This window comes from Balaenoptera ricei, chromosome 15, assembly GCF_028023285.1.
Source record: "Balaenoptera ricei isolate mBalRic1 chromosome 15, mBalRic1.hap2, whole genome shotgun sequence".
NCBI classification, from domain to species: Eukaryota; Metazoa; Chordata; class Mammalia; order Artiodactyla; family Balaenopteridae; genus Balaenoptera; species Balaenoptera ricei.
Window position 1 is genome coordinate 85,454,094 of NC_082653.1, and position 27,507 is coordinate 85,481,600.

General features: G+C 45.2%; 1 protein-coding gene across 4 annotated transcripts in view; it reads left to right on the forward strand.

Moving 5' to 3' along the window:
- RNF216 (ring finger protein 216) overlaps positions 1 to 27,507 on the forward strand; it is a 194,877-nt gene that overhangs the window by 159,554 nt on the left and 7,816 nt on the right. For all 4 annotated transcript variants that reach the window (XR_009497600.1, XR_009497599.1, XM_059897049.1 and 1 more), the window contains exons 14-15: positions 1,322 to 1,419; positions 13,786 to 14,008. Coding sequence is in view for 2 of the 4 variants with exons in the window: in XM_059897049.1 (XP_059753032.1) it covers positions 1,322 to 1,419; positions 13,786 to 14,008 (321 nt within the window). In the remaining 2 variants the exon portion in view is untranslated. The remainder of the gene's footprint in view (positions 1 to 1,321; positions 1,420 to 13,785; positions 14,009 to 27,507) is intronic.

The window sequence follows — 27,507 nt, forward strand, 5'->3', positions numbered from 1 at the left end:
CCACTGTTCCCAAGCTCCATCCATGTCGCTGTTATCTTGGGTTGCACAAACCAGAAACCAAGGCATCAGGGTGATACCTCCCTCTCCTCATTCCCAGAGCCAGGCCGTCACCAAGCCAGCCAGTTTTACTTCCTAAATTTCTCTTAAATCAGTCAACTTTCCTTCATGTCCTTACCTACCTGACCGGGGCCTCCATAGTCTCTCTCCTGAATGACTTTAATAGCTTCCTAGTGTCTTACACTTCCACTCCTTCCTCCCTCTACTCTGTTCTCCACGCAGAATCATCTTTTAAAATCACAAACCTGCTCATGTTACTTCCATGCTTGACACCTTTTGACGCCTCCCTACCACCCTTAGGATAAAGGTCAAACTGATAATCACATCCTACAAAGCCTCACATGGACTGGCTCCAATGGGCCTCACCAGGCCTATTTTCACTGCCTGCAGTCCAGCTACAGGAACCAAACTCGGCCAGTTTCATCTGCCGGAGTCTTTCTCTTACTGTTCCTCTGTCTGGAATGCTATTCTCCTTTTGCTTTCTTTGACTCATCTTTCTGATCTCAGGCTCCACTTCCTCAAGCCTTCACTGTCACCCCAGGTCAAACAAAGCTGACAACACCGTTTCTTCCTTCATTGTACTTATTAGGGTTGTGATTTCTATTTATGGAAATTAAATTTAATTAATGTTTCTTTAAATTCCTGTTACTGATGTGAGATGGTTTCTGGCACATGTGAAAATATTTTATAAACTGTGAAGAGTCCTAGAATAAAAAGTAGTAATTCTTTTGAATTTATGTTTATAAATGAAGTTAAGCTATGGAGGATGATATCCATGTTTATGAGTGAGGGATGACTGAGGGAATGTCTCCCTTAAGGACCCCTAGTGATCCTAATCTAGACTGTTCTTCACTTCAATTCAACACAAGTGGTCTATGCCAGACCAACACTGGAACACTGGGCAGAACCAGACCTCAAGCAGCTCACAGTATTTTATTTTTAAAAAACCAAGATCACATAAATTTATCTTCTGTAGTTTTTTCAGGTGACTCCTGGCATTTTAGAAAACCTTACAAACCTTGGGTGCTGGGAGCAACACTTTCTTTTCATCCAAGGAGAGAAAAATTTCCCCATGCTTTCTTATAATGATTGTTACATCTTCTATTGATGTCCTTAGAAATATCCCTGCTGAAAGGGAGAGAGATCCTCTGAAAGAATTCAAGCCAAGTGAAGCTTGTTTCGCATTCCCCTCCGATTGTTAAACAGAAACATATATGGTGTCTACTCACGAAGAGCTGTCTTTGTGTCTCTCCTTTATCCCCAGGAAACCTGTAGGAAGTGTCAGGGACTCTGGAAAGAGCACAACGGTCTCACTTGTGAAGAACTGGCTGAAAAAGATGACATCAAGTACCGAACATCTATGTGAGTAATGTGAATATTGTGGGAAAAACAAGCTCTCAAGCTACCCCAGGCTAGTGATCTCAAGGAAGGGACCTAACCCCTGAGCCTCTTGTTTCCTCATCTCTGCAGCCTCTTACAACTATTTCTTGGGTCAAATGTAACATAGTAAATGCCTGGCACATAATGAATTCAGTAACTTTCGGTTCCTCTTCTCTTTACTATGTAAATACAATGGGTTATTACACATTTTAATTAACTTATTTTATTTTTGGCTGCGTTGAGTCTTCATTGCCGCGCGCAGGCTTTTCTCTAGTTGCAGCAAGCGGGGGCTACTCTTCGTTGCGGTGCACGGGCTTCTCATTGCAATGGCTTCTGTTACCGAGCACGGGCTCTAGGCGCACAGGCTCTAGGCACGCGGGCTTCAGTAGTTGTGGCTTGTGGGCTTCAGTAGTTGTGGCTCACGGGCTCTAGAGCACAGGCTCAGTAGTTGTGGCGCACGGGCTTAGTTGCTCCGCGGCATGTAGGATCCTCCTGGGCCAGGGATTGAACACGTGTTCCCTGCATTGGCAGGCGGATTCTCATCCACTGCGCCACCAGGGGAGTCCCTTATTACACATTTTAATTAAATCACATTGCACTACTGTTGCTTATCTGTTTTCTATAGGAGACTGATGGCCTGAGACATTAAGTAGAATTACAGCCTCCAGAATGCAAAATAATGCAGTCAGTAAGAAGAACATTACTGTATAGCACCCCGTAAGTGTTTGGGCACTTTACAGATATTAAATACATTGATTTATATGATACAGAAGTCTATTTCTCTCTCATATAATAGTCCAGCCCTGCCTAGCAGGTGGGGCAGATCTTTCCCATGAGGTCATTCAAAGACCTAGGTTTCTTGACCTCATTGCTTCACTAAGGCGGTGTTCTTATCTGCATAATTGTGACTAGGTTGCAGCCACAGTTGCACTCCAGCCCATAGAAAAGGAGAGAGACAGAGACAAATTGCCAGGCAGGCAGCTTTTAAGTTTTAAGTGAAGCAGAAATTATATATATTGTTTCTGCTCATACCCTGTTGGTCTACACTGAGTCATATGGCCACAACCTGGCTCCAAGGCAGATACCATATATAGTCTGTAGCTGGCCAGTTTTTTGTCCAGCTTAAATTTGAAGGGTAAGGAGTGGGTTTTGTGACCAAGAAAATAAAGTGGGGGGCTTCCCTGGTGGTGCGGTGGTTGAGAATCTGCCTGCCAATGCAGGGGACACGGGTTCAAGCCCTGGTCTGGGAAGATCCCACATGCCGCAGAGCAACTAGGCCCGTGCGCCACAACTACTGAGCCTGCGCGTCTGGAGCCTGTGCTCCGCAACAAGAGAGGCCGCCATAGTGAGAGGCCCGCGCACCGCGATGAAGAGTGGCCCCCGCTCGCCGCAACTAGAGAGAGCCCTCGCACAGAAACTAAGACCCAACACAGCCAAAAATAAATAAATAAATTAAAAAATAAAAATAATAAAGTGGGAAATGGCTATTTGGGGCAGTTAACAGTCTCCAAGTCTCCACCACAGATAGGCACTATTATCCTCATTTTACAGATGACACAACTGACACACAGAGAGCCCAAGTAAACATGGTCACACAGGTAGTAATTGGCGTAGCAGGAATTTGAACCTAGGCAAATGGCTCCCTGACTTTGCTCTTTGTCACAGGTTTGGTAGGCAGAATAATGTTCCCCAAAGATGTCCTATGTCCTAATCTCTGGAACCTGTAAACCTTTGGATATATTTCCTTACATGGCAGTAGGGACTTTCCAAATGTGATTCAGGTTATGGAACTTGAAATAGGGAAGATTATCCTGAATTATCCAGGTAAATCCAGTCTAATCACATGACTCCTTAAAAGCAGAGTGAGCTTTTCTCTGGTCAGACAAAGATGGAATGATGGACAAAGAGTCAGAGAGACACGAGAAGAATTTTACTTCCTGTTGCTGGCTTTGAAGATAGAGGAAGAAGGCCATGAGCCAAGGAATGTGAGAGCTTCCAGAAGCAGAGAATAACCTTCTGTTTATAGCTACCAAGAAAATGGGGACTTCAAGTCCTACAACCTCAAAGAACTGAATCCTCTGACAGCCCAGATGAGCAGCAAACAGATTGTCTCCTAGAACCTCCAGTAGGTAACACAGCCCACCAGCACCTTGATTTTAGTCTGGTGAGATCCATGCTGGACTTCGGACCTACAAAACTATAAAATAATAAATGTGTGTTACATTTAGCTAATATGTTTGTGGTAATTTGTTACAGCTGCAATAGAAAATAAATTTTGGAACCAGAAGTGGAATGCTGCTGTAACAGATACCTTAAAATGTAGAAATGGGTTTGGAATTGGGCAATGGGTAGAAACTGGAAGAATTTTGAGAAGCATGATAGAAAAATACATAGATTGCCTTGAACAGACCATGAGTAGAAATACAGACATTAGAAACCACCATTGAGGGCTCAGAAGTAAGTGAGGACCATTATGGGCAAAGCCTAAATTACCTTAGAGAACACTTAAATCACCATGAACAGACTGTTAGTAGAAATATGGACACGAAAAGCAGTGCTGGTGAGGACTCAGAAGGAAATGGAGAACATGTTATTGAAAACTGGAGGAAAGGGAATCCTTGTTATATAATGGCAGAAAGCTTAGCTGACTTGTGTCCAGCAGTTATAAAGAAAGTAGAACTTGAAATAAAAATTAAAAAAAAAAAAAAAAAAAAAAAAAAGGGCTTCCCTGGTGGCGCAGTGGTTGAGAATCTGCCTGCCAATGCAGGGCACACGGGTTCGAGCCCTGGTCTGGGAAGATCCCACATGCCACGGAGCAACTAGGCCCGTGAGCCACAGTTACTGAGCCTGCGCGTCTGGAGCCTGTGCTCCGCAACAGGAGAGGCCGCGATAATGGGAGGCCTGCGCACTGCGATGAAGAGTGGCCCCCATTTGCCGCAACTGGAGAAAGCCCTCGCGCAGAAACGAAGACCCAACACAGCCATAAATAAATAAATAAATAAAAATTAAAAAAAAAAAAGAAAGTAGAACTTGTAAATGGTGAAACGACATTTAACTGAAGTTTCCAAGCACAGTTTTTTTTTTTTTTTTTTTTTTTTGGCTGTGCTGGGTCTTAGTATTGGCACGCAGGATCTTTATTTGCGGCATGCGGACTCTTAGTTGAAGCATGCATGCGGGATCTAGTTCCCCAACCAGGCATTGAACCCAGGCCCCCTGCATTGGGAGCACGGAGTCTTACCACTGGACCACCAGGGAAGTCCCCCAAGCACAGTATTGAAGACTAGAAAATGCAAGTGGAAAGAGATAGACTGAGAGGAGAGCTGTTAACAAAAAGGAACAGGCGGGGCTTCCCTGGTGGCGCAGTGGTCAAGAATCCACCTGCCAGTGCAGGAGGCATGGGTTCGAGCCCTGGTCCAGGAAGACCCCACATGCCGTGGAGCAACTAAGCCCGTGCGCCACAACTACTGAGCCTGCACTCTAGAGCCCACGAGCCACAACTGCTGAGCCTGCGTGCTGCAACTACTGAAGCCCGCACGCCTGGAGCCCGTGCTCTGCAACAAGAGAAGCCACCGCAATAGGAAGCCCACGCATTGCAACGAAGAGTAGCCCCTGCTCGCCACAACTAGAGAAAGCCTGCGCACAGCAACAAAGACCCAACGCAGCCAAAAATAACAAGTAATAAATAAATAAACAGATTTTTTTTTTTTAAAGGAACAGGCTTGATTGTTTCTGAAATTCTCATACTCTCCAGATGATAAAAGACCCTAAAATTAAGAGATTGACTGTCAGGAAAAGCATGCTCTAGAGAAAAAAACCAAGGCTGCATTGAGAATGTCAGAGTGTTCAGTTACACAAAGGCTCTTTGAAGAGCCTGAGAGAGTGACTCACAGATCCCCTCAGTGTAACCAGGGAGCCTCTAGGAAACTCGGGTATGATCCCTCAGCCATCTAAGCAGAAGCCAGAAGTAGAGATGGGATTATCAAGGAAATATCTGTGAATGAGCTTCATGTCTTTTTTTTTTTTTAATAAATTTATTTATTTATTTATTTATTTATTATTGGCTGCTTTGGGTCTTCGTTGCTGTGCACGGGCTTTCTCTAGTTGCAGAGAGCAGGGGCAACTCTTCGTTTCAGTGCGCGGGCTTCTTACTGCATTGGCTTCTCTTGTTGTGGAGCACGGGCTCTAGACACAAGGGCCTCGGTAGTTGTGGCTCGTGGGCTCTAGAGTGCAGGCTCAGTAGTTGTGGCGCATGGGCTTAGTTGCACCACAGCATGTGGGATCTTCCCGGACCAGGGATCGAACCTGTGTCCCTTGCATTGACAGGCGGATTCTTAACCACTGTGCCACCACGGAAACCCCTGAGCTTCATGTCTTAATGGAATGAATCCCTGTGACATACATGGGAGACCCACAAGGTTCTTGAGAATTTTATATCAGTAGAAACACTGCCAGGTTGGACTGAAAGAGACAGTACAAAATGAAAGAAGTCTGTCAGACCCCCAAAATTCTATAAGCAGCAAACAGGCTGATTAAAAACTACTCAGCTGCAAACATATGCTACCTTTCTTTTTTTTTTTTTTTTTTTTTTTTTTTTTTAATTATTTATTTATTTATTTATTTTTGGCTGTGTTGGGTCTTCGTTTCTGTGCGAAGGCTTCCTCTAATTGCGGCAAGTGGGGCCACTCTTCATCGCGGTGTGCGGGCCTCTCACTATTGCGGCCTTTCCCGTTGCGGAGCACAGGCTCCAGACGCACAGGCTCAGTAGTTGTGGCTCACGGGCCCAGTTGCTCCGCGGCATGTGGGATCTTCCCGGACCAGGGCCCGAACCCGTGTCCCCTGCATTGGCAGGCAGATTCTCAACCACTGCGCCACCAGGGAAGCCCCTATGCTACCTTTCTTGAAAAAGGAAAGATTATTCCTCTTCAAGCCATGAGCAGAGCTGTGAGCCACAGAGGATTGTTCTCAGAGCTGAAATATAAGGGAGTTTGCCCAGCTGGATTTCTAAATTTATTAGGAATGGTGACTCCTCTTTTCCTTCCATTTTCTCCCCCTTTGAACCAGAATATCTGTAAATGCTGTCCTAGGCCTGTCGCATCATTGTATTTGAGGAGCAGATAATTTGTTTCTTTAGTTTCCCAGGCCCACAAATGGAGAGGAAGTGTGTCCCATAGTGGATCATACCCAGAGTCTCATCTATACCTAATTTAGATGTTGAAATTTGAGTTGATGTTATACTGGATGAGATCTTTGGGGTCCTTGGGATGAGGTGACTGTAGTTTGCATGTGGGATGGATATCAATCTTTGGAAGCCAGAGGGCAGACTATGTTAGAGAAGAGAAAATGGCCTCCAAAGATAATCCATGTCCTAATCCCCAGAACCTGTGGTTTGTTTTGTTTTGTTTTGTTTTTAATCTCACATGGCAAAGGGCTTTGCAGGTGTGATTAAGGTTACAGTAAACAAAAGAAAACTAATACAGCCACATACATAGTAATCACAAATACCACGCCAACTAGAAAAATGTGGTATTGCTTCCTCACTTCCAGACTTACCCCTGTCAGCCAGCCTTTATATTTTAGAGTAAGCACCACCCTGACCAGTGGCATGGCCTTGAGTGATGAACATGTCAAAAAATGTTCTTTTTTCAAAGTCATCATCTTGTCTGGCAGTATTCTAGCAGTTGTGCTATTGCCTAAAATACTTTAAACTTCTCATTTGGAATTGTCTTTCAGCCAGTTTACGAGCCAGCTCCCCCAAAATCTGTTCTTGTTATTGTGGACATGTCATATCTAGTTTGAGTTGGGAGGAACAGATGATTTCTGTTGTTGCTGTTTGAGCCTTTGTTTTGCCTCGAAGAAGGATGTCTTATTCATGAAGACAGTACAGATTTATTGAGTGCTCACCCTGGATAGCTGTACTTAAGAACCTTAGGCAAATTTTTTAATCTTTCTGTGCCTAAATTTCCTTATCTGTAAAGTATAGAGTATAATCATACCTACTTGTAGGGTTGTTATGAAGATTAAAATACCCAGAATGGTTCTTGCCACGTGATAAGTCTATAATAAGTATTAGCTCTTTGTTGTTGTTGTTTTCTTTTTTAAGCAGGAAGCCCTGATTTATAAATGTGACAAAGCACATAAACAGACAACTTCTTGCATTCAGGGCCTGCTCAGGCCTGGTCATATGTACTCTACTTGCAGTTGGTGATGGAGTATTGCCCAGCTCTATAAACTGGTTCTTGATCAGGCATTTAGACTACTCCAAGACTCGGTCACAGACCCAGAGATGTTTCTCAGAAGGAGAAGACTTGGTTACTTTTTTTTTTTTTTTTGGCCATGCTGTACAGATTTCAGGATCTTAGTTCCCCAACCAAGGATCGAACCCGGGCCCCCACAGTGAAAGTGCCACATCCTAACCTTTGGACCACCAGGGAATTCCCAGAGTTGGTTACTTTTTGAAGCACAGCCCCCTTTCTGACTCTCCTGTCAGTTCCTGCTACCAGCTCTGTTCAGCATGTTGGTCTGCCATAGGCACTGGGAACAACACTGGGTCCGATAGCAGCTGTAAGGCTTCTCTTGGTTTAGGCCCTACTTAAACCTGGCCTTTTGTATCAGCAGTAAATGGATCAGAACCATGTATCCAGATGTGATATATGTTAATTCCAAAATCCAGAAAGGCCTCCCAAATGTCTGACTTCTTTCTTTGTGGTAGGGGATACAAGATGACAGCAATGTGTGCGTAGCTTTGGAAGGAATAGCCTGATATGTACACACGTGACCTCCAGACCACCAGAGATTCATAGAGATTAGAGATCTCTGTGTTTTCAAGAGATCTATCTCCCACCTTCTGGCATACATACACCATATTAATGTATCGTAAAGTACCTGCTACTTCCTGTTCACTAGGTTCTATTTGCATGTCATTAGAATAGTGGTCCAGTGGATTGTCTGTTGGTTGACAGATGATCAAGGTCCTTGCCAACTGCTTCTGGTGTTCTCGGCTTATTGGTCAGAAAATAAAAGCATTTTCCAGATCATTGGCTGCATACCAGTTGCCAGAGGTTATGTTTATTTGCTCTGGTAAGAAATGACATCTGGAACAGCAGCTGCAATTAGAGTCAGGACCTGATTAGGCTTATAGTAATGCAGTGTTCTCCAAGACCCATTCCTCTGTACAGTCCAGACAGAGAAGTAAAAGGAGATTTATTGAGAATCAGCACCCCTGCATCTTTGAAGTCTTTGATGGTGGTGCCACTCTCAAAGATGCTCACAGGAATCTGGTATCACTTTTTGTAGGCAGAGGGTGCTCCAGGGGCTTCCACTTCTTTTCCCCACCATATAGCTCTAAAGCCATGGACCAGAGAGCCAAGGAATCCCCAGTTGCCAGCTGTCAGTAGTAAGAAACAACAGGGTACACACAGGGAAATCATAAGCAGTTTACTGCTAAATCATAAGATACAGCATAATAAGTGGTATAAGATGGGGCAGGTATTCCAGCAAAACTTGTACAAGAATGTTCGTTAGAAGCACTGTTTGCAATAGCCAAACGGAGGAAACAACCCAAATGTCCACCAACTGATGAATGGTAAACAGAGTGTAGTATACCCATAGAGTGGAATATTATTCAGCCATGGAAAAGGAATGAAGATATTTGGCTACACTGTGGATGAGCCATCAAAACATGCTAAGTGAAAGAAACCAGTTTCAAAAGGCCACATCTTGTATGATTCCATTTATATAAAGTATTCATAGGCATATGGATCTTTGCCTATGTACAGAATAGACAAAACCGTTAAAGACAGAAAGCAGATGAGCAGTTGCAGGGGAAATGGGATTGGGGAGAGTGAGTGCTTAATAGGTACAGAGTTTCCTTTGGGGATGATGAAGATGTTCTGGAACTAGGTAATGATGATGGATGCACAACATTGGGAATATACTAAATGTCCCTGAATTGTACACTTTAAAATAGATAAAATGGTAAATTTTATGTGCACATTATCACCAAAAAAATGCATACACATGCTCACAGAGAAAAGCCATTTAAGATTTTGAATAGTGTATGCTACAAGAAATAAGGACAGCTCCCAAAAGGAGTTTCCAACATAATTAAATAGTGGTGAGAACAAATAATCATGGAATCGTAGGATCTTGATTGGTTATGTAGAGGAGGGCAGTGAGCCTTCCTGTTTGAACACAAGGTCAGTCCACACAGCTGCAGCCCAGGCTTCTCTTCCTTTCCTGCAAACGATCACATCCCGTAGAGCTGTTTGCTTCCTGCCTAGTTTAGAATCTACTTGCCAAATCACCCTCCTCCCAAAAAAATCAACTATGATTTCTCCCCAGTCCCATTTTGCACTTTCACGTTACTGGATAGGTGGTCACCACATCCCATAATAGCAGTCCTTTTATGGTACAGGGCCATTCTGGCCCTATTTAGTTCTGTTCTTTTGCGAAAACAAAGGACTTGAATAGATATCCTGCAGTGTTGAGTAGCTATTTGAACATTATAACCATGCTGAGTTGTATGTGTTCTTCATATTCCTCCATCCATTTAGAAGTGCCTTTTCTCCCCCACCACACCCAGTATTATTTCACATTGGCGACTGACAGCTTGGTGGAACAGAGCAAGCAAATGCACCCTCTTCCTGGAAAGGACTGTGTAACCTTGGTTCTCTTTAGCCACTCCTCTCCCACACTACAGCCTAAGCAGCTGCCCAGGGAAGCGGTGAGCCAGCCCCAGGCAGAGTGCAATGGCTTAAAGCCACACCTCAGTCTCCAGGGTGCGTGTGCACTGAAAGTTTGTGCCATAGAAAATGGCAATTGTGTTTTGGTTACAGCTTTTCAGATTGGAAACTTTTCATCAGAACCTTGTGAGTCTTGTTTGTTTGTTCTTTTAATAGTAATTTTGGGGACTTCCCTGGTGGTCCAGGGGTAAAGAATCAGCCTTCCAATGCAGGGGACGCGAGTTCAATCCCTGGTCGGGGAACTAAGATCCCACATGCTGCAGGGCAGCTAAGCCCGCACGCCACAACTATTGAGCTCACACGCCTCAATGAGAGAGCCCGCGTGCCATAAACCGCAGAGCCCACGCGCTCTGGAGCCCACACACCCTGGAACCCACACGCCACAACTAGAGAGAAAACCTGCACGCCACAACTAGAGAGGACCCTGAGCACTGCAACGAAGAGACCACGCACCGTAATGAAAGATCCTGCACGCCTCAACAAAGATCCCATATGCCTCAACTAAGACCCAATGCAGCCGAAAAAAGGGGGGGGGGGTAAATAAATAAAATAATAAAAAATAAAAGACAAGAACTTTATTTTTAAATAATAATAATTTTGAATATTTATTTATTTATTTATTTTGGCTGCACCAGGTCTCAGTTGTGGCACATGGGATCTTCGTTGTGGCACGTTTAGTTGCGGCATGCAGGATCTTTAGTTGTGGCATGTGGGCTTCTTAGTTGCAGCATGAAGACTCTTAGTTGTGGCATGCAGACTCTTAGTTGCGGCATGCAAACTCTTAGTTGTGGCATGCATAGGGGATCTAGTTACCCAACCAGGGATTGAACCTGGGCCCCCTGCATTGGGAACATGGAGTCTTACCCACTGGACCACCAGGGAAGTCCCAGAACCTGTGAGTCTTAACATGGAACATTGAGAACTGTCTTCACAGTTGCTGAAATCATGAACATGTGTACAGTGTTGACAATAATAAATTTGCTTTTTTAAAACTTTGTCTCCTTGACCTTGTTTCCTGTTCAGCAAAACTTAGAACTCATTTGTTCTTCTGTAACTTGAACTGGGTTTAAATTCTTTTCAAGCCAAAGTTCTGCCTCCCTTCATTTTGGGCCATTCAAAACTTAGACCTAAATGAAATTAATAGCAGCCAATTTCCTAATGTATTTTTCTATTTTTAAACACATGATCTGGCTTCTGAGGAGCATTCTACAACAGTCTTCTAAATATCAGTAATTAAAACCACTTGCCTGGACTTCCCTGGTGTCGCAGTGGTTAAGAATCCGCCTGCCAATGCAGGGGACACAGGTTCGAGCCCTGGTTCGGGAAGATCCCACGTGCCATGGAGCAGCTAAGCCTGTGCGCCACAACTACTAAGCCTGCACTCTAGAGCCCGTGAGCCACAACTACTGAGCCCACATGCCACAACTACTGAAGCCCGTGTGCCTAGAGCCCATGCTCCACGACAAGAGAAGCCACCACCACGAGAAGCCCACACACTGCAACTGGAGAAAGACCGTGCGCAGCAACAAAGACCTGATGCAGCCAAAAATAAATAAATAAGTGTATTTTTTTAATATCTTTTATTATTTATTTATTTTGGCTGTGTTGGTTTTTCTTTGTTTTTTTTTTTTCTTTGTTTTTTTTTTTTCTGTGTTGGTTTTTCGTTGCTGTGGGCAGGCTTTCTCTAGTTACGGCGAGCGGGGGTTGCTCTTCATTGCGGTGTGCAGGCTTCTCATTGCAGTGGCTTCCCTCGTTGCAGAGCACGGGCTCTAGGCGTGAGGGCTTCAGTAGTTGTGGCTCGCAGGCTCTAGAGCACAGGCTCATTAGTTGTGGTGCACGGGCTTAGTTGCTCTGCGGCATGTGGGATCTTCCCAGACCAGGGCTCGAACCCTTGTCCCCTGCGTTGGCAGGCGGATTCTTAACCACTGTGCCACCAAGGAAGTCCTAAATGTATATTTAAAAAAAAAAAAAACAAAAAACACTTGCCTGACCACAGGCTCATCTGGCTACTCTTACTTATTAGCAGAAAAACTGGGAGCAGTGGAAGGAAGAAGGCTGCATTCTCGCAGCTTTAGGAGGGAGAGTGCAGATCAGAACTCATCCCCACACTATTACGTTCTTCACGTTGAAGCAATTACCTGGTTGCACACTGTGTTTGTACTCAGAGAGGAGAGAAGTTCTTGAGCAATAGGATGAGTCCTTCAAGGCTATCCATGCTTAGGGTCATTCATGCTCTTCTTGGTCTCAGCAGGAATACCTTTTGACTCCTTCCCATCAAGATGATGCTTCTTCACGCCAGCTGGGTACAAGGATCATAGCCTCTGCCTTATACTTTAAGGAACTCAACACAGCAGAGGAAGACAGACACATAAGCAATTATAGGCAAAGGTGGCAAGTGTTATTTCAGAGTTATTAACAGCACCATTAGAAGTAACTAATTCAGCAGTGCCAGCTGTTGAAAACAAGCCAAGACCTGTCATCTTGACTCTAGATATCAGTAAAAGTGCTTCTGGAAACAAGTTGGCTCCCTACAAGCTTCCCATTGGCCAGGATTGAGTCATATGTGTGCCCATCCCCTAGCTGCAAGGGAGTCTGGGAAGGTAGTATTCCAACATGCCAGTTTGTCATAGGAGTGAGCTCTGCCAACAGGAAGAAGTCATAGGGTGGCTGTTGGATCGCCCCCAACTGTGTCTACCCCAGCCCTATGTCAAGTATGTATTTAAAAGTCTAAGGTGTGTATGTAACTAAGGTTTACCGGCTCTCCATTATCCAGCTTTGTGTATATAAAAAACATTGATTAGGAAGACACTGAGTTTTTTCTCTCCATTTTAAGCCTATAGGGACTCCTATAACAAATAGAATAATCATTTTCTAAATGCTGGGTGCCAGGCACTTGCCCCAGGGTACTCTGTATCTTATCTGTAATCCTCAAAACACTATGAGATGTTAAAATAAATAAATAAATAAATAAATAAATAAAACACTATGAGAAAGTTGGGTTCTCCCAATTTAAAAATGAGGAAACTGTGTCTCGAGGCAGTTTAATTTACCCAAGGTCATACAACTGAAAAACTGAAGCCAGTTCTGAGATTCCAAAACATAGGCTCCTTTTTCTTTTTTTTTTTCTTTTTTTTTTGGACTGAGTTGGGTCTTCGTTGCTGTGCGAGGGCTCTCTCTAGTTGTGGCGATTGGGGGCCACCCTTCGTTGCAGTGCGTGGGCCTCTCATCGCAGTGGCCTTTCTCGTTACGGAGCATGGGCTGCAGGCACGCGAGCTTCAGTAGTTGCAGCGTGCAGGCTCAGTAGGTGTGGCTCACGGGCTGTAGAGTACAGGCTCAGTTGTTGTTGCGCACGGGCCTAGCTGCTCCGCAGCATGTGGGATCTTCCCAGACCAGGGCTCAAACTCGTGTCCCCTGTATTGGCAGGCGGATTCCCAGCCACTGCACCGCCAGAGAAGCCCAGAACATAGGCTCTTTTCACCCTTCGAATGTCACCAAAAGAGCCAAGCAACCATTATCTGTGGAAAGAAAGAAAGACTTTAAGGGCCATAATATTTTTCTTTCTTTTTCATTTTCCGTGCTATCTCCAATCCTGTTTTCTTTTTTTTAGTGAAGAAAAGATGACTGCAGCCCGCATTAGGAAATGCCATAAGTGTGGGACCGGCCTCATCAAATCAGAAGGCTGCAACCGCATGTCTTGCCGCTGCGGTGCCCAAATGTGCTACCTCTGTCGAGTACCTATTAATGGATATGACCACTTCTGCCAGCATCCTCGCTCCCCAGGAGCCCCTTGCCAGGAGTGTTCAAGATGCTCCCTCTGGACCGACCCCACTGTAAGTGAATGCATGGCTACATGTTGCTTTGTAGGGAAAAAGTATCTATAACGTAATATGACGAAAAGAGATTTTATACACACATAACACATTCTGAATCCTAAAAAGATAGGGAACTGCGTAGATAACCACACACAAAAATTGAGAAAGTAGCTAAAAAGCTACTCCTCAGAAAGCAGCATTCCGCAACAGTTTATGAGCAAATTCTTTTAATCCTTTAGGGAATAAAATTTTTCTATGCCATTTGAAATACTTCCGAGGATAGAAAAGTACGGAATGTTTTACATATATTTGTATAAAGCCAGCATAATGCTGATACCAAAACCTCTCAGAGGTAACCCTGAAAAAGAAATCTACAGATTTATCTCACTTATGAATATCGGTTTAAAATTCTCTAAATAAAATAACAGCAAATAGAAACCATGACCAAGTGAGATTGTTCCAGATGTGCAAGGATGGTTCAGTGTTAAGAACTCTATTAATACAATTTACCATATGATATCTTTAGATGGTAAAGACAAATACACTGATGAGGATGCTTATAATTTTTGTGACTTTCTGTTGGAATAAAAAAAAAAAATCCCACAAGGACTCAGAGGCAAAAAATATACAAATCAATTTTCACTGCAAAGGAAAGGAGCTGTTACAGTGGAGGATTACTGGACTGAATGTCAATATTATGCCATAATATGAGGGTGTTTCATGTTTGGTAATTGCAGTCATTGTTGCTTTTGTTGTGGTCATCCGTGTACAATGCTTGGTATCAGTTTATTTATCTCTTGTAAAAATAAAATACAGTGTTTGTGGGGGGGAAAAAAAAAAAAAGACAAATACAGTCAGCCCTCTGTATCTGCAGGTTCTACATCTGTGGATTCAACCAACCATGTATTGAAAATATTCAGGGAAAAAAATTTCCAGAAAGTTCCAAAAAGCAAAACTTGAATTTGCCACACACCAGCAACTATTTATATAGCATTTCCATTGTATTAGGTATTATAAGTAAACTAGAGATTATTTAAAGTATACGGGAGGATGTGCATAGGTTATATGCAAATACTACACCATTTTATATAAGGGACTTGAGCAACACTGGTTTTGGTGTCCGTGGGGGTCCTGGAACCAGTGCCCTGTGGATATCTAGGGATGACTGTATCCATTCTTGATTTAAGCTTTAACAGTAGTATTAGAAGGATACTTAATATGTTTTATAAGCCCCATATTTCAAAACAGTCATCAGCATGTGTTTAATAGTGAAATACATAGAAGCATTCCCCAAAAGTCATATATAAGACTATCACCATTATTTGTGCTAGTCAATGCAGTTAGCTGAGAGAATAAGATGAAAAATATAGATATTGGAGAAGATAATCACTAATGCTTATTGGACACCCACTGTGTGTCCAATAAAAAGTTCTAAGCACTTTTATATGTAAAGAAGAAAAGCAGGACTTCCCTGGTGGTGCAGTGGTTAAGAATCCGCCTGCCAGTGCAGGAGACACAGGTTCTATCCCTGGTCTGGGAAGATCCCACATGCCATGGAGCAACTAAGCCCATGTGCCACAACTACTGAGCCTGCACTCTAGAGCCCGTGAGCCGCAGCTGCTGAGCCCACACGCTGCAACTGCTGAAGCCCACGCACCTAGAGCCCATGCTCCGCAACAAGAAAAGCCACCGCAATGAGAAGCCCGCACACTGCAACGAAGAGTAGCCCCCGCTCACCACAGCTAGAGAAAGCCTGCGCGCAGCAACGAAGACCTAGCACAGCCCCCAAAAAAAAAGAAAAAAAAAAAAGGCAAACCTACTGTTTTAAACCTGAGAAAAGACAAAATAATCAACTGAAAAGGCATCAGAAGCAGTGAAAGATGGCTAGATACAAAATAAATATACAGAATGCCATTCACAGTAGCTATATAAATCGTGAAATACCCAGGAAATTAATTTTAACAAGAAGTATGAAGAAAACTATAAAACCGTATTGAAGGACATGAAGAGACTTGAACATGTGGAGAAATATGCTTTGTTCTTTTTTTTTATGTATATAATAACGATAAATTTCATTTATTTGTTTATTTATTTATTTATTGGCTCTGTTGCGTCTTCATTGCTGCGCGCAAGCTATCTCTAGATGCAGCGAGCAGGGGCTACTCTTCGTTGCGGTACACAGGCTTCTCATTGCGGTGGCTTCTCTTGTTGCGGAGCACGGGCTCTTGGCACGCGGGCTCAGTAGTTGTGGGTTGCAGGCTCTAGAGCACAGGCTCAGTAGTTTTGGTGCACGGGCTTAGTTGCTTCGCGGCATGTGGGATCTTCCGGACCAGGGCCCAAACCCGTGTCCCTTGCGTTGGCAGACAGATTCTTAACCACTGCGCCACCAGGGAAGTCCCAATAATTTTTAAGTTTGATAGTATTACTATTAGTCAGTTGTAAGTTGCTCTGTAAGGATGGCAATGTAGTATGTGAGAAGACTTGTTCTACCAAAAAACGATTGAACATAACAGTGGATAGATACCCTGCCAACTTGGAGCTAGCAAGGAAGCTGCACCATAGCCCGCAGAGGCCTGGGGATAGCCATTGACAAGTCAGCTTTCACTGGGGCAAGTGAGGATGACCTGGATAGTGGAGAAGCACCTTGTCCCTCAAAGGGGAGACTTGGTATTACAGAGAGATTACTTATGTCCAAAGTAATCTACAAGTTTACTGCAATTCCCGTTTAAATTCAGTCGGATTTATTTTTTTTCCTTGAAAAATTACCTGTAATTTTGAAAGTGAGACTAATTTTTACTGTGAAGCTGCACAAATCAAAATCACGTAGTCTAATGCAAGAATAGACAGATAGATCAAGGGGACAAGATAGAGACCAGGAACAGTCCCATAAGAATTTAATGTGTGACAAAAATTTCATTCAAATCCCTGGAGAAATGATAGATTCATCCATTCTTTCGTTTGTAACTATTCAGTGTTGCCAGGACTAGTTTTCTTGGAGTTTACAGTCTATTAAGTTTAAAACAGAGATCCTTCATGAGGTTGGTACTGTGTAGGAACAGTAGGAACGATGCAGTGGAGAATGACGGGAGCCGGAGGGGGGAGTCATCTCGGCAGGCCTCTCTGAGAGGCAGCGTTTACAGCGAAACCTGCATGCAGAGGAGGAGCAAGGCAGCCAAAGAAATAAAACAGATCTGGCCTCTTCGTGGAACAGAAAGAAGGCTGGTGTGGCCTGCAGGTGGTGAACGAGGGGAGGAAGGTGAGGGAGGTGGGCACAGAAGCGGGCCGTGGGTCTCACTGAGTGTGCTGGGAGCTGTTGCAGGCCCGGAGTACACGAGTGACTTGGCCTAAGCCCCCATAGTTTGTTGCCAGATGGGACTGTGCTCAGAGTTACCATGGCTTCAGATTTTCCAGAGAGGTTGGAAATCTGTATTTTAATGTGAAATCTTCCAATTTTTAAAGATTGACCATTAATCCAAATCTAAAACACTGTTCTAGCTAGAACTTTATAAGTCAAAGATAAAAGTCTTTATCCCTCATATAGAACACCTCCAATATGCCTGGTAAGAAAAGGTGTCAGGGTAACAGGCTGGCCCCTGTTGAAAGCCACAGCAGGCCAGGCTGGTGGCCTAATCCTAATCCTCAGAACTCCCCCCAGTTTTGTAAAGCACTGAGTCCTCTGTGAAAACCCGGTATCTGCATGTCAGGAGCAGTCTCCTCCTGGGTGGAAGACTGGGCTGAGGGACCCAGGAATTGCTCTTATTCCACAGCTCCGTGACCCAGTAAGACCCTTAACAAGCCTGCCCTCCTATCACTGAGGAAATAATTGAAAGAAAGGGGCGACTTTGGAATAAACAGTCATCCTGTTGCTGGTTGAGTGGAGGGAGGTGTGGCCCACAGTGGGAAGTGCTCTCCAAGGTAACCCACGCTGCATTTTGTGACAAAACTTCCCAGGCCCTGGCAGTTCCACTGACTCGGTTCCTCAGTCCCATCCAGCCAGCAAACTGGGGGCCTGCGCATCTCTAGGAACTTGGTGAAGAAATAGGGTCTGTTTCTTCAGCGGCGCTCCTAAGAAGCATTCCTCAGGCTGCTTTCCTCTCTAGAAGCAGAGAGCAGCGTGGGAGTTACCACGTGCGGCAGGGTGTGCGGCAGGCAGTCTGGCTTCTTCGCAGCCCCGTTTTCCTTTCTGCTCTCTCTCGTTCTTCTCCTGCCACCTCCCTTTTCTTCCCACACATGGAATTGATTATAAACGTTTCTCGTGTTCTGTTACCTTGTTTGGGTGCCATAGCATACGACTGCCCCTCGTTTTCATGTTGAATTGTCATCTTCTACCCTGAGAAAGGTTCTGTGTTTGCTCAAAATAAAGTTCGAAAGGAAGGTCAGGCAAATACAAATCCCTCCGATTTCCTCTGGTAGCCACAGCCAGAGATTTTGTTCCATTTGTCCCGTTCCCATCAAAACCGGGATCAGCCCCGTTTCCTTGATTCTCACCAGGAGACCGATTGAATTCCAACCCAGCATCTGTTGGGGCTTCTGGGAACACAAAGCCATTCAGAAGTTCAGGGAAACAAAGCATGCCCTGTCATCCAGCCTTTTCTCTGGCTTAATTAACCGGCAAGGCCAGGAAGAATCTCTCATTTGTCCATGAGGGAGTTATCCCTTCGTGGTTTGGAGAGAAGTTGAGTTTTCATCCTTAATGACTAGAGATTGCTTGGGAGCTGAACTAACTGCATATTAGAAAACTGTCAGTTATCTGTTAGTTGTCAGAAATAAGCTCAAAACATTCAACCAAGAGTCTTGTAAAAACAAGATGTCTTTTTAAGAAGGAAAAAAGAAAAACAGAAGCAAACCAGTCACAACAAACCACAGTTTTCTAGCTTAGGGGTCAGAATGCACAGCCAAATCACAACACATAAATGAACAAACATTATTTTGCAGTGGGGAAATGGTTACCCCGGGACTTTACTGGACCCATATGTGCTGACTTTTTTCTTGTCCGTGAGTGGTAACTTAAGGGGGTTAACAAGTTACATCTTACTGTTAGAAGCCATGTTCAGAGCAATCATCTGGCAGTCCGGATTCTAGAAGTGGGGCAAAATTCATAAGAGCATTTTCACTTTAATACAAAACAAAGTCGGTATTTATCTTGGGTTTTGGCTACCAGAAACTGCACAGAATTGTTTTCTACAACTTCTTTGTTTTTTAAATACAAGAATTTGAAGCATGTTCAGTGCAAATAAAACCCTAGGGCTTTAACAGCCAGTTTACAATTTGGCACCATTATAAGTCTAGCCATTTGGTTAAGAGAATTATTTATTTTTCTCAAGGCTGCAGTGGATTGAACCTGACATTAATATGTGTTAATATATTTAATTCTTTGACAGTCCTCTAAGGCCAGTGTATCATCCCAGTTTTACAAATGAAGAAACTTGCAGAAGATTGTGGTCAGTAAAAGGTGGCATGAGGAATTCCCTGGTGGTCCAGTGGTTAGAGCTCCACGCTTTCACTGCTGAGGGCGCAGGTTCAATCCCTGGTCTGGGAACTAAGATCCTGCATGCCAAATTAAAAAAAAAAAAAACGTGGCATGTGTTGATCTCAGGTCTTCTGTTCTCTCAGCATCTTAAACAAAGCTGCTTTCTGCTTTCTCCCCTTAGTTGGCTCCAGCACCACCCAGCCTGGACCAGTGTCTGTCTTCCTGATGGGTCAGGGGCACGGAGGGCGCTGGGCACCTTTGAGACCCTTGTTTGAGTGGCCTGGGAAAGGCAGAGGAAATAAAAGTATTTCAGACAGGGTTGAGGAGGAAAAGGTGGAGATCATTTTAGGGAGTATCTTCAGAAAGATACTCCAGAGTTTAGCTCAGTAACTAATTTTCAGTTTCAGTTTTTTTTCCTTAACTTTTAAAATTTACCTTCTGTGAAGAAGATGGTAAAGTGAACACCCATGTTGCCCCATCACTTAACTTCCACAGTTGGCCTTAGCATTTTATTTCAAGTCACTGTTTTAAACACCATTGTTTCTGTTACAACATGGAGGCGGGACCACTTTCACATTCTGCAGATGAAGAAAACAAGATTCAGGTCACTTGGTAAAACCAGGCTGCAAATCCAGGTCTTCAGCCAGCTGTTAGCTCCTTCCACTCCCCAAGTCTCCACTCTCTGGAGCAAGAGGTCGCAAGTACGGGAGCTTGCTGATAGCTGCCTGCAGGGTCCCTGCACCCAGTGAATCAAGCAGACCTCCGTAAAGGGATTGGCCCTCGCTGGACCCTTCCCCATTGAGCAAGCTGCAGATGGTAGAAAGGGGCCTTGACAGTGTCCCCAGTCAGGTTTAGATGTCACTAGAGGATTGTACCAAGGAGGGCCACAGTGTGGCTCAGTCCGGTAAACATGGCATGTTGGCATGTGTCATGTTCAGCAGATGCCAGCAGGCCCCCAGGCTGAGTGCTTGACCCTGACAGGAGTCACAACATGGCCACACCCCATGCTGCCTCCAGGTCCCTGGGGGGAGCTCTAGACAGAAAGGTGTTTGCGTTCCAGGCCTCTGTGACCCGAGGAGATAGTTGCAGAAGCCAGCAGAGAGCCGTCCAGTCTTTGCTCCTCCCCAGCACATTATCCGGACCTCCTCCGCACCCCCTCCCCGGCCATTCCAGACCCCAGCTGCACAGCATGTGCCACTCCGGGCCGTGCTGCACCCTCCTCCCCCCAATTTCCTGTTGCAGGGGGACAGCTGGCGCTGGGGGGTTAGGGTCTGGTGTTGCTCGGCGATCTGCAGCCAATCTGGGAATAATTTGAAACTAAATCCTCAGCTCTTTGGAAGCCTTTTATGAAATCATTGCAAGTTTATTAACAACAGCTGTGGCCATACATGACCTGGATCCCAGCCCCAGCCCCACCCCCAAAATTGCAGGAGGGAAGCAGCAGTTGACTTGCAATTCTCAGTCACCTTTTTACAGGGAGGAAAAGTTAAATGAAGAAGAAAAGTCACCACCCTCCCTTCATGATCACCAGAGGCTGGCAGCAGGCAAGCAGGCGGCCAGCTCTGGTGTCCAGAAATGTTGAAGAAAACGGGCTCAAAAGGATGTTTAAAAGCCTCTCAAGAACAAGCCGTGTGCTAAGTACTCAAACATTTATTTTAGGAACCTTCAGCCTGTGGCTGGCGATTGTTGTCAATATCTGATTGGTGGAAACCTTCTCTGTTTCCCTTTAACCACTTGCAGTTTCTCATCCTTCTTTTTCTTCCGTCCAGACCCTGCTCCATGGGCAGAGCTGTGGGGCTTCATTGTTGAGGGACATGTTTTAAGGAGTTGGGGTTTGGGGTTGTTTTTCTTCATTAAAACCTCTCTGGTTATTCTCCCTCACTTCCTGCCGGCAGCTGGCGTGCTGAGTCGGTGTTTTGGAGAGGCCGGGCCCCTGCCATCCCCCTCATGCTCTTGCCGTGCCTCACTCCCTACCCACCTCCATGTGAAGCAAGCGTGTCAGAGTCTTCTGTGTTAGGCCAGCATTTCTGTATCTTGCTGAGCTCAGAGGAATTCAGGGAAAGGAAATAAAATCCTCTCACTGTTAGGATGCAACCCCTCGTTTCTTTATATAAAGCATTCTTGCAGATCTGCTGGGCGGCGAGACTCCGTGTCACTCTCTGCTGTGGTCCTTTGTCCTCAGCACTGCATTTGGGGCGCACTGGCCCACTGTGGGGGCTGCACGTGTTCCCATCCCAGTTCTCATTACATTCAGTGGTGGTCTGTGGGTTCCCCTCCCAGAGTGGCCGTGCGTAGTGATGGAAAGTGCTGTGGGGTTCACTTCTACTCTAGCCTGGCGTTTCCTTATGCTCAGTCTGAGACTTGCTTATATGCATATTCTGTGGATCTGTTTAAAGGTTTTCACCAAGATGAGGAGGGGCCAGAAAGAGGGCAGAAAAGGCCTACTGGGTCCATCTTAAACCCCAAGCCAAAGGCCAAGGAGAGGAATGCTGGGGTGGGCATGTTGCCCTTGGTGGACATTCACTAGGGCCTGTGAATTTATTTATTTTTGGCTGCGTTGGGTCTTCGTTGCTGCCCATGGGGCTTTCTCTAGTTGTGGCGAACGGGGGCTACTCTTCGTTGCAATGCACGGGCTTCTCATTGCGGTGGCTTCTCTTGTTGCGGAGCACGGGTTCTAGGCGTGCGGGCTTCAGTAGTTGTGGCTCGCGGGCTCTAGAGCACAGGCTCAGTAGTTGTGGTGCACGGGCTTAGTTGCTTCGCAGCATGTGGGATCTTCCCAGACCAGGGCTCAAACCCGTGTCCCCTGCATTGGCAGGCAGATTCTTAACCACTGCGCCACTAGGGAAGTCCCAGGAATTACCTTTTTATTTGTGTTTTGTTAAACTCTTTTCCCCAAGATTGCTTTAATGTGTGTGAGAATCAAAACCCTGGCTTTTTGTGGAAGAAGGAGAAAATTCCATAGGACTCCAAGGTATACAAGTAACTTGGTGACCCTCATGAGAAAACATGTCAACGAGGCAAGGACATCTGGAGATGGCCTGGAACAGTGCCCAGGTCAGGAGCGATAGGCGACTCAGTTACCATGAGCCAGTTAAGTCCTGTGGCCTCAGTGATGGAGCCTGGCCTGCACCTTAGGTTTCTGGTTTCTCCCCGAGCTCCCAGCTCCCACTCTGGGTGAGAAGGTTCTGCTGGCTTTGTCTCAAAGGCCAAGTGCTGGGGAGGCCAGTCAGAGACCTGATGTTTCAAGTGGTGGCACATGTACTTCTGGGTGAGCTGACCCCAGGAAAATGGGAATTTTTCAGGGAAGTGTCCCCTTCTCTGCTGTACTGGCTGTTCATCTCCTTGAGTAGAGGTGTTTTATTTTGCCCTGTTCCCTTCTTTTATTCAGTGGAGAAAGGAGATTTCAGAGTTCTGCACATCCCAAAGAGAAGGAACTCTTAATATTTCAAAGAGAGCAAGATACACTCTAGAACAAAGCAGGGCCTAAAAATAGTCACCTCTGACAATTCTCAGGGCAGGCAGAGTACTCTGGGCCCCTCCAGTCATACTGTTCCAGAAGCTTCTATTCAGAAACTAGTGGTTTAAGTGCTTGAGAGCTCAGGCTTTGAGAAGGCCTGGATTCAAACCTTACTATGTGTGGGACTTCCCTGGCAGTCCAGTGGTTAAGACTCCGTGCTTCCAATGCAGGGGGCGTGGGTTCGATCCCTGATCAGAAAAAATATTTTTAAAAAACCTCAGTTTCCTCATTTGTAATATGGGTATTAATTAATAGTACCTAACTCCTGGAGTTGTTATGAAATCTATGTGAGGTGCTTAGAATAGGAGCTGGCACACAGTAAGCCATTATTACTACCACTGTGCTTGGCACTTTATAAAAAGTGAGATCATTTGCTTCTCACAGTAAACCTGCTTTGGAAATGATTAGGCTCCAGGTTAAGTCGTGTTGGGTAGAGGGGTCCCCAAGCCAAGGTCTGTGGAACCCCAAAGCTGGAGTTCTTCCCATCACACCAGCTGCCTGCCTGTTAGGAAGCCAGTGCTGCTTTAAGATAAAATTCACTGCGGTGGGGGCCGCTCCAGCATGCCTGGATTTCCTGTAAGTGACTCAGGCCCTGCAGGGGGGCTGGAGGACAGTTAATTCTGTGATCCAGCCCACACACCCCTGGCCCTCTCATCATCTTTTTTCCTCCTGTTGTTCCCTGTTTCCAGCAGGTTAGGTGTGTCCTAGATTTGCAGAATGGCAAGACTTTTTCCCAAGTGTCCTTATTCACCATGAATGATGACACTTGGGATGCCTAGAATGTTTCCCAAGGGAACTCACCTCTAGAAAAGCCTTAATATCCCCATGTATCACTTACCCAACCCAAGAAGTGTTCTGATGAGGGACCAGTCCTCATGTTTCATCTCAAGATCAACCCTAAACCTACCTTCACTCTTTTTTTTTAACATTATTAACTTTTTAAATTGTGGTAAAGTAAAATTTGCCAGTTTTAAAGTGTACAATTCAGTCTGCCTTCACTTTTTTTTAGTTTTTTTAAAATTTTATTTATTTTTATTTTTTATTTATTTATTTTTGGCTGCATTGGGTCTTCATTGCTGTGCGCAGGCTTTCTCTAGTTGCGGTGAGCAGGGGCTACTCTTCGTTATGGTGTGCAGGCTTCTCATTGTGGTGGCTTCTCTTGTTGCAGAGCACGGGCTCTAGGTGCTCAAGCTTCAGTAGTTGTAGCACGCAGGCTCAGTAGTTGTGGCGCAGGGGCTTAGTTGCTCCGTGGCATGTGGGATCTTCCCGGACCAGGGCTCGAGCCCGTGTCCCCTGCACTGGCAGGCGAATTCTCAACCACTGCACCACCAGGGAAGCCCATGCCTTCACTCTTGACTTGAGGAATTTTAAATACTCAAGGGAAACTGCTTATGGAAGGAAATTCTACCCCAGATGAAGAAAAAAATCTTCCCCCTTAGAGTCTAACATATTTGGCTGAAAATGTAATTTTTATCTTTAAAAAAATATATTAAAATGTGTTTTAGTTCTTAGTTTCGAAATATAGTGTCCTGTGATTCCAACCAGTTGGAGAAAGTTGAAATCTGAAACGCTTAACCCATATTCTAGGTGTAACTAACAATTCGCTCATTCTTTATGGTAACAATCACTGCTCAAAATAGTTGAGAGCTGACATTTTCTTGTGAAATACAGACTGTATTTAGACTGTAAGAGCACTGCCTAAACAGGGAAAGCTAGAGCTTAAGGACAAATAGTCCTGAGTCCACTTAACAAATCAGGAGAGTGATCAGAGCAAAGGAAGGAAGGGAAGAGCCTCCAGGTGGCTCTCTTCAAAAGGTGAAGAACTCAAGGCTCTAAGGCTTCTCCCGCCCCCCAACCCCGGAAGAGCTCTCAGTGACGGCCTGGGAGTTTCTGCCAGCTGGTGGACCTGGCTGCTCTGTCCTCCAGAGAGCCGGCAGATCTGTATCAGGACGCTCAACTCACACTTGCCTGTGCAAGTGCCTCAGACCCACCTAAGGGAATTCTTAACATTGCATTTATTCAGGGGCGAACTTTTACCAGGAGCATTCGGATTTATCACAGGAAACTTAGTATTGATAAAAATCGGTCAGATGCCCTGTTCATCCATACCCTTAACAGTGCTATAAGAGACCTGGAATCTTCTGCTCAGAAAGTATCCCTCATTCTTCATTTATCCTGACAGAAATGTCACAAGACAGTCTTGAGGGGAAAGAGGGGGTGGGGGTCAGGGGTTAGTCTTTAATGCTGTGAAATTGCTCTTTAAGCCCATGTAGAATTCCAAAGTGGAATGCCAGCTGGAATTGTGATCACAGCACAAAAATAGAAGCTCCATGAGGGAAGGGACCAGGTCTGCCTTATTCTTAGCTGTACATCCAGTTCAGTGCCTGATGCATACTGGACACGCAATACATATTCTTGAATGAAAGCATACATATACCCTCCACGTTTTCAAATCAAACGACGGGGACAGGGAACCTGCAAAGTAGTTTTCTGTGGATTTTCTCCAGGAAAGGTATTTGAGTGACACTGCCTAGTCCACCGCCAACTAACCATAACTTTGAACAACTTACCTGATCTGGGACCTTACTTTCTGTGGTAGAAGGAAGTTAGAATGGCTGGTTTCTAAGGTGCCTTCCTGTGCCATCAGAGGCCTTAGGTGTCCCTCTGGGTACTGATGGGCGTGACCACATTTAGGTGATGTGATAGAAGAGGGATGAGATAGTGGGGGTGGGGTGAGGGTGATGGTGATGTAGTACTAATAGTTATAATTAATAAATGACCAGAGGCAGGAAACCTCACTCATACCGTAAAGAAGCCACTGAGAGAAATGTTAGGGCATCTCCCAATCTTTACCACTTTTTCTTGAAACTTTTCATCTTTCTGAAATCTTTATTCCTGCCATTTTTCACAACTTTCCTGTCTTTAATAAGGAGTACTTGCTTTGTGCTGGGTCCTTTACACAGTTGAGCTCATGCGATCCTTACAACAGCCCATTTTACAGGTGAGATACCCAGACTCAGATGTTCAGGAATTTGCCCACGTCACTCAGTGAGCAGTGCAGAGCAGCAACTCTCCTACTTTCCATTTTTCTAGATTACTCTTTTTTTTTTTTTTTTTTTTAATCTTTTTTCCTAGACTTGCCACTGGCACCAAAATGAAGATGTTTGCCAGCTCCTAATCTAGATAGTGGTAGAATTTATCTTGACATTCACATGGAGAACTTCAGACTGCCTCCACCAAAGCCTGCTGCATTACTGGAGCCCTTAGTGTTGATTGGCTTAGTGATTACTGTGTAGAGTAGTAAGTTTCCTCATTTGGAGTGTTCACAAAGAGGCTGGATGACCATGTCTTAGGGTTTTTTTGTTTTGTTTTGTCTTTTTTTTTTTTTTTTAAAGATTTATTGATTGATTGATTGATTGATTGCTATGTTGGGTCTTCGTTTCTGTGCTAGGGCTTTCCGTAGTTGCGGCAAGCGGGGCCCCTCTTCATCGCGGTGCGCGGGCCTCTCCCTGTCGCGGCCTCTCTCGTTGCGGAACACAGGCTCCAGACGCACAGGCTCAGTAGTTGTGGCTCACGGGCCTAGTTGCTCCGCGGCATGTGGGATCTTCCCAGACCAGGGCGCGAACCCGTGTCCCCTGCATTAGCAGGCAGATTCTCAACCACTGCACCACCAGGGAAGCCCTGTCTTAGGGTTTTTATAGAGTAGGTGTCCAGTACACACTGAGTGAGCGACACTCATGACTCCAGAATCATGGAGGGGCCATAACTGTCTGTGAAATCACAAGTTACCATCTTGGTTATGACATTAGTAACTGCCCATTGCATGCAGACTGCCCATTGCCCAGCTCCACGCTGAGGCTTCTGTGCTCTCCCCTGGTCCAAGGTTTTCCAGGTGTTCTTTCCAGCTCATGCGCTCCCTTCTGTGGCCCTCCATTCACGTCCCAGAAGTTCCATGGGTGACGTCAGCCAGTCAAGAGCATCCAATCAGCATGAAAAATCCAGAGTTAATCACTGACAGTATTCCAACCCAGACCACACTGGCCGTGTGGAGAGGTCTTGCCTGATGCGTCATCTGGGGCAACACACGTGTCTAGCAGGCTTCTGGAAGTCCTGAAACTTGGCTCGTGCTTCCCTGCCCCACATTGGGCACCACTGCCCTTCTCCTTACTTCTTCCCAGCCTGACTGCCCTTAACTCCTGGAGAAACTACTGCAAGACCCCAGGAAACAGAACGTGCCTGCCTGTCTCTCGGTTTGATCAGTGCACTTGCCACGCTCAGGTTGTGGCTGCAGTGTCTACTCTGCTCTTTGTCGAGCCCCAGCTCGTGACGGGTAGACTTAAGTCCCATGCCCTCCGTGGCCGTGCTGGTCCAGCAGCAGCCCTGCCGCTGGCAGCAAAGACATGCACCGTATTGGTGGTGGTTTCAATCCAGCGAGTGTCCTTTCAGTCCCCAGCCATTTTGCAGGGCCTCTGAGGAGTGGGTTGAACCCCCAGCACATTACACAGAACAGGCATGGTTCAGGTTGTCTGT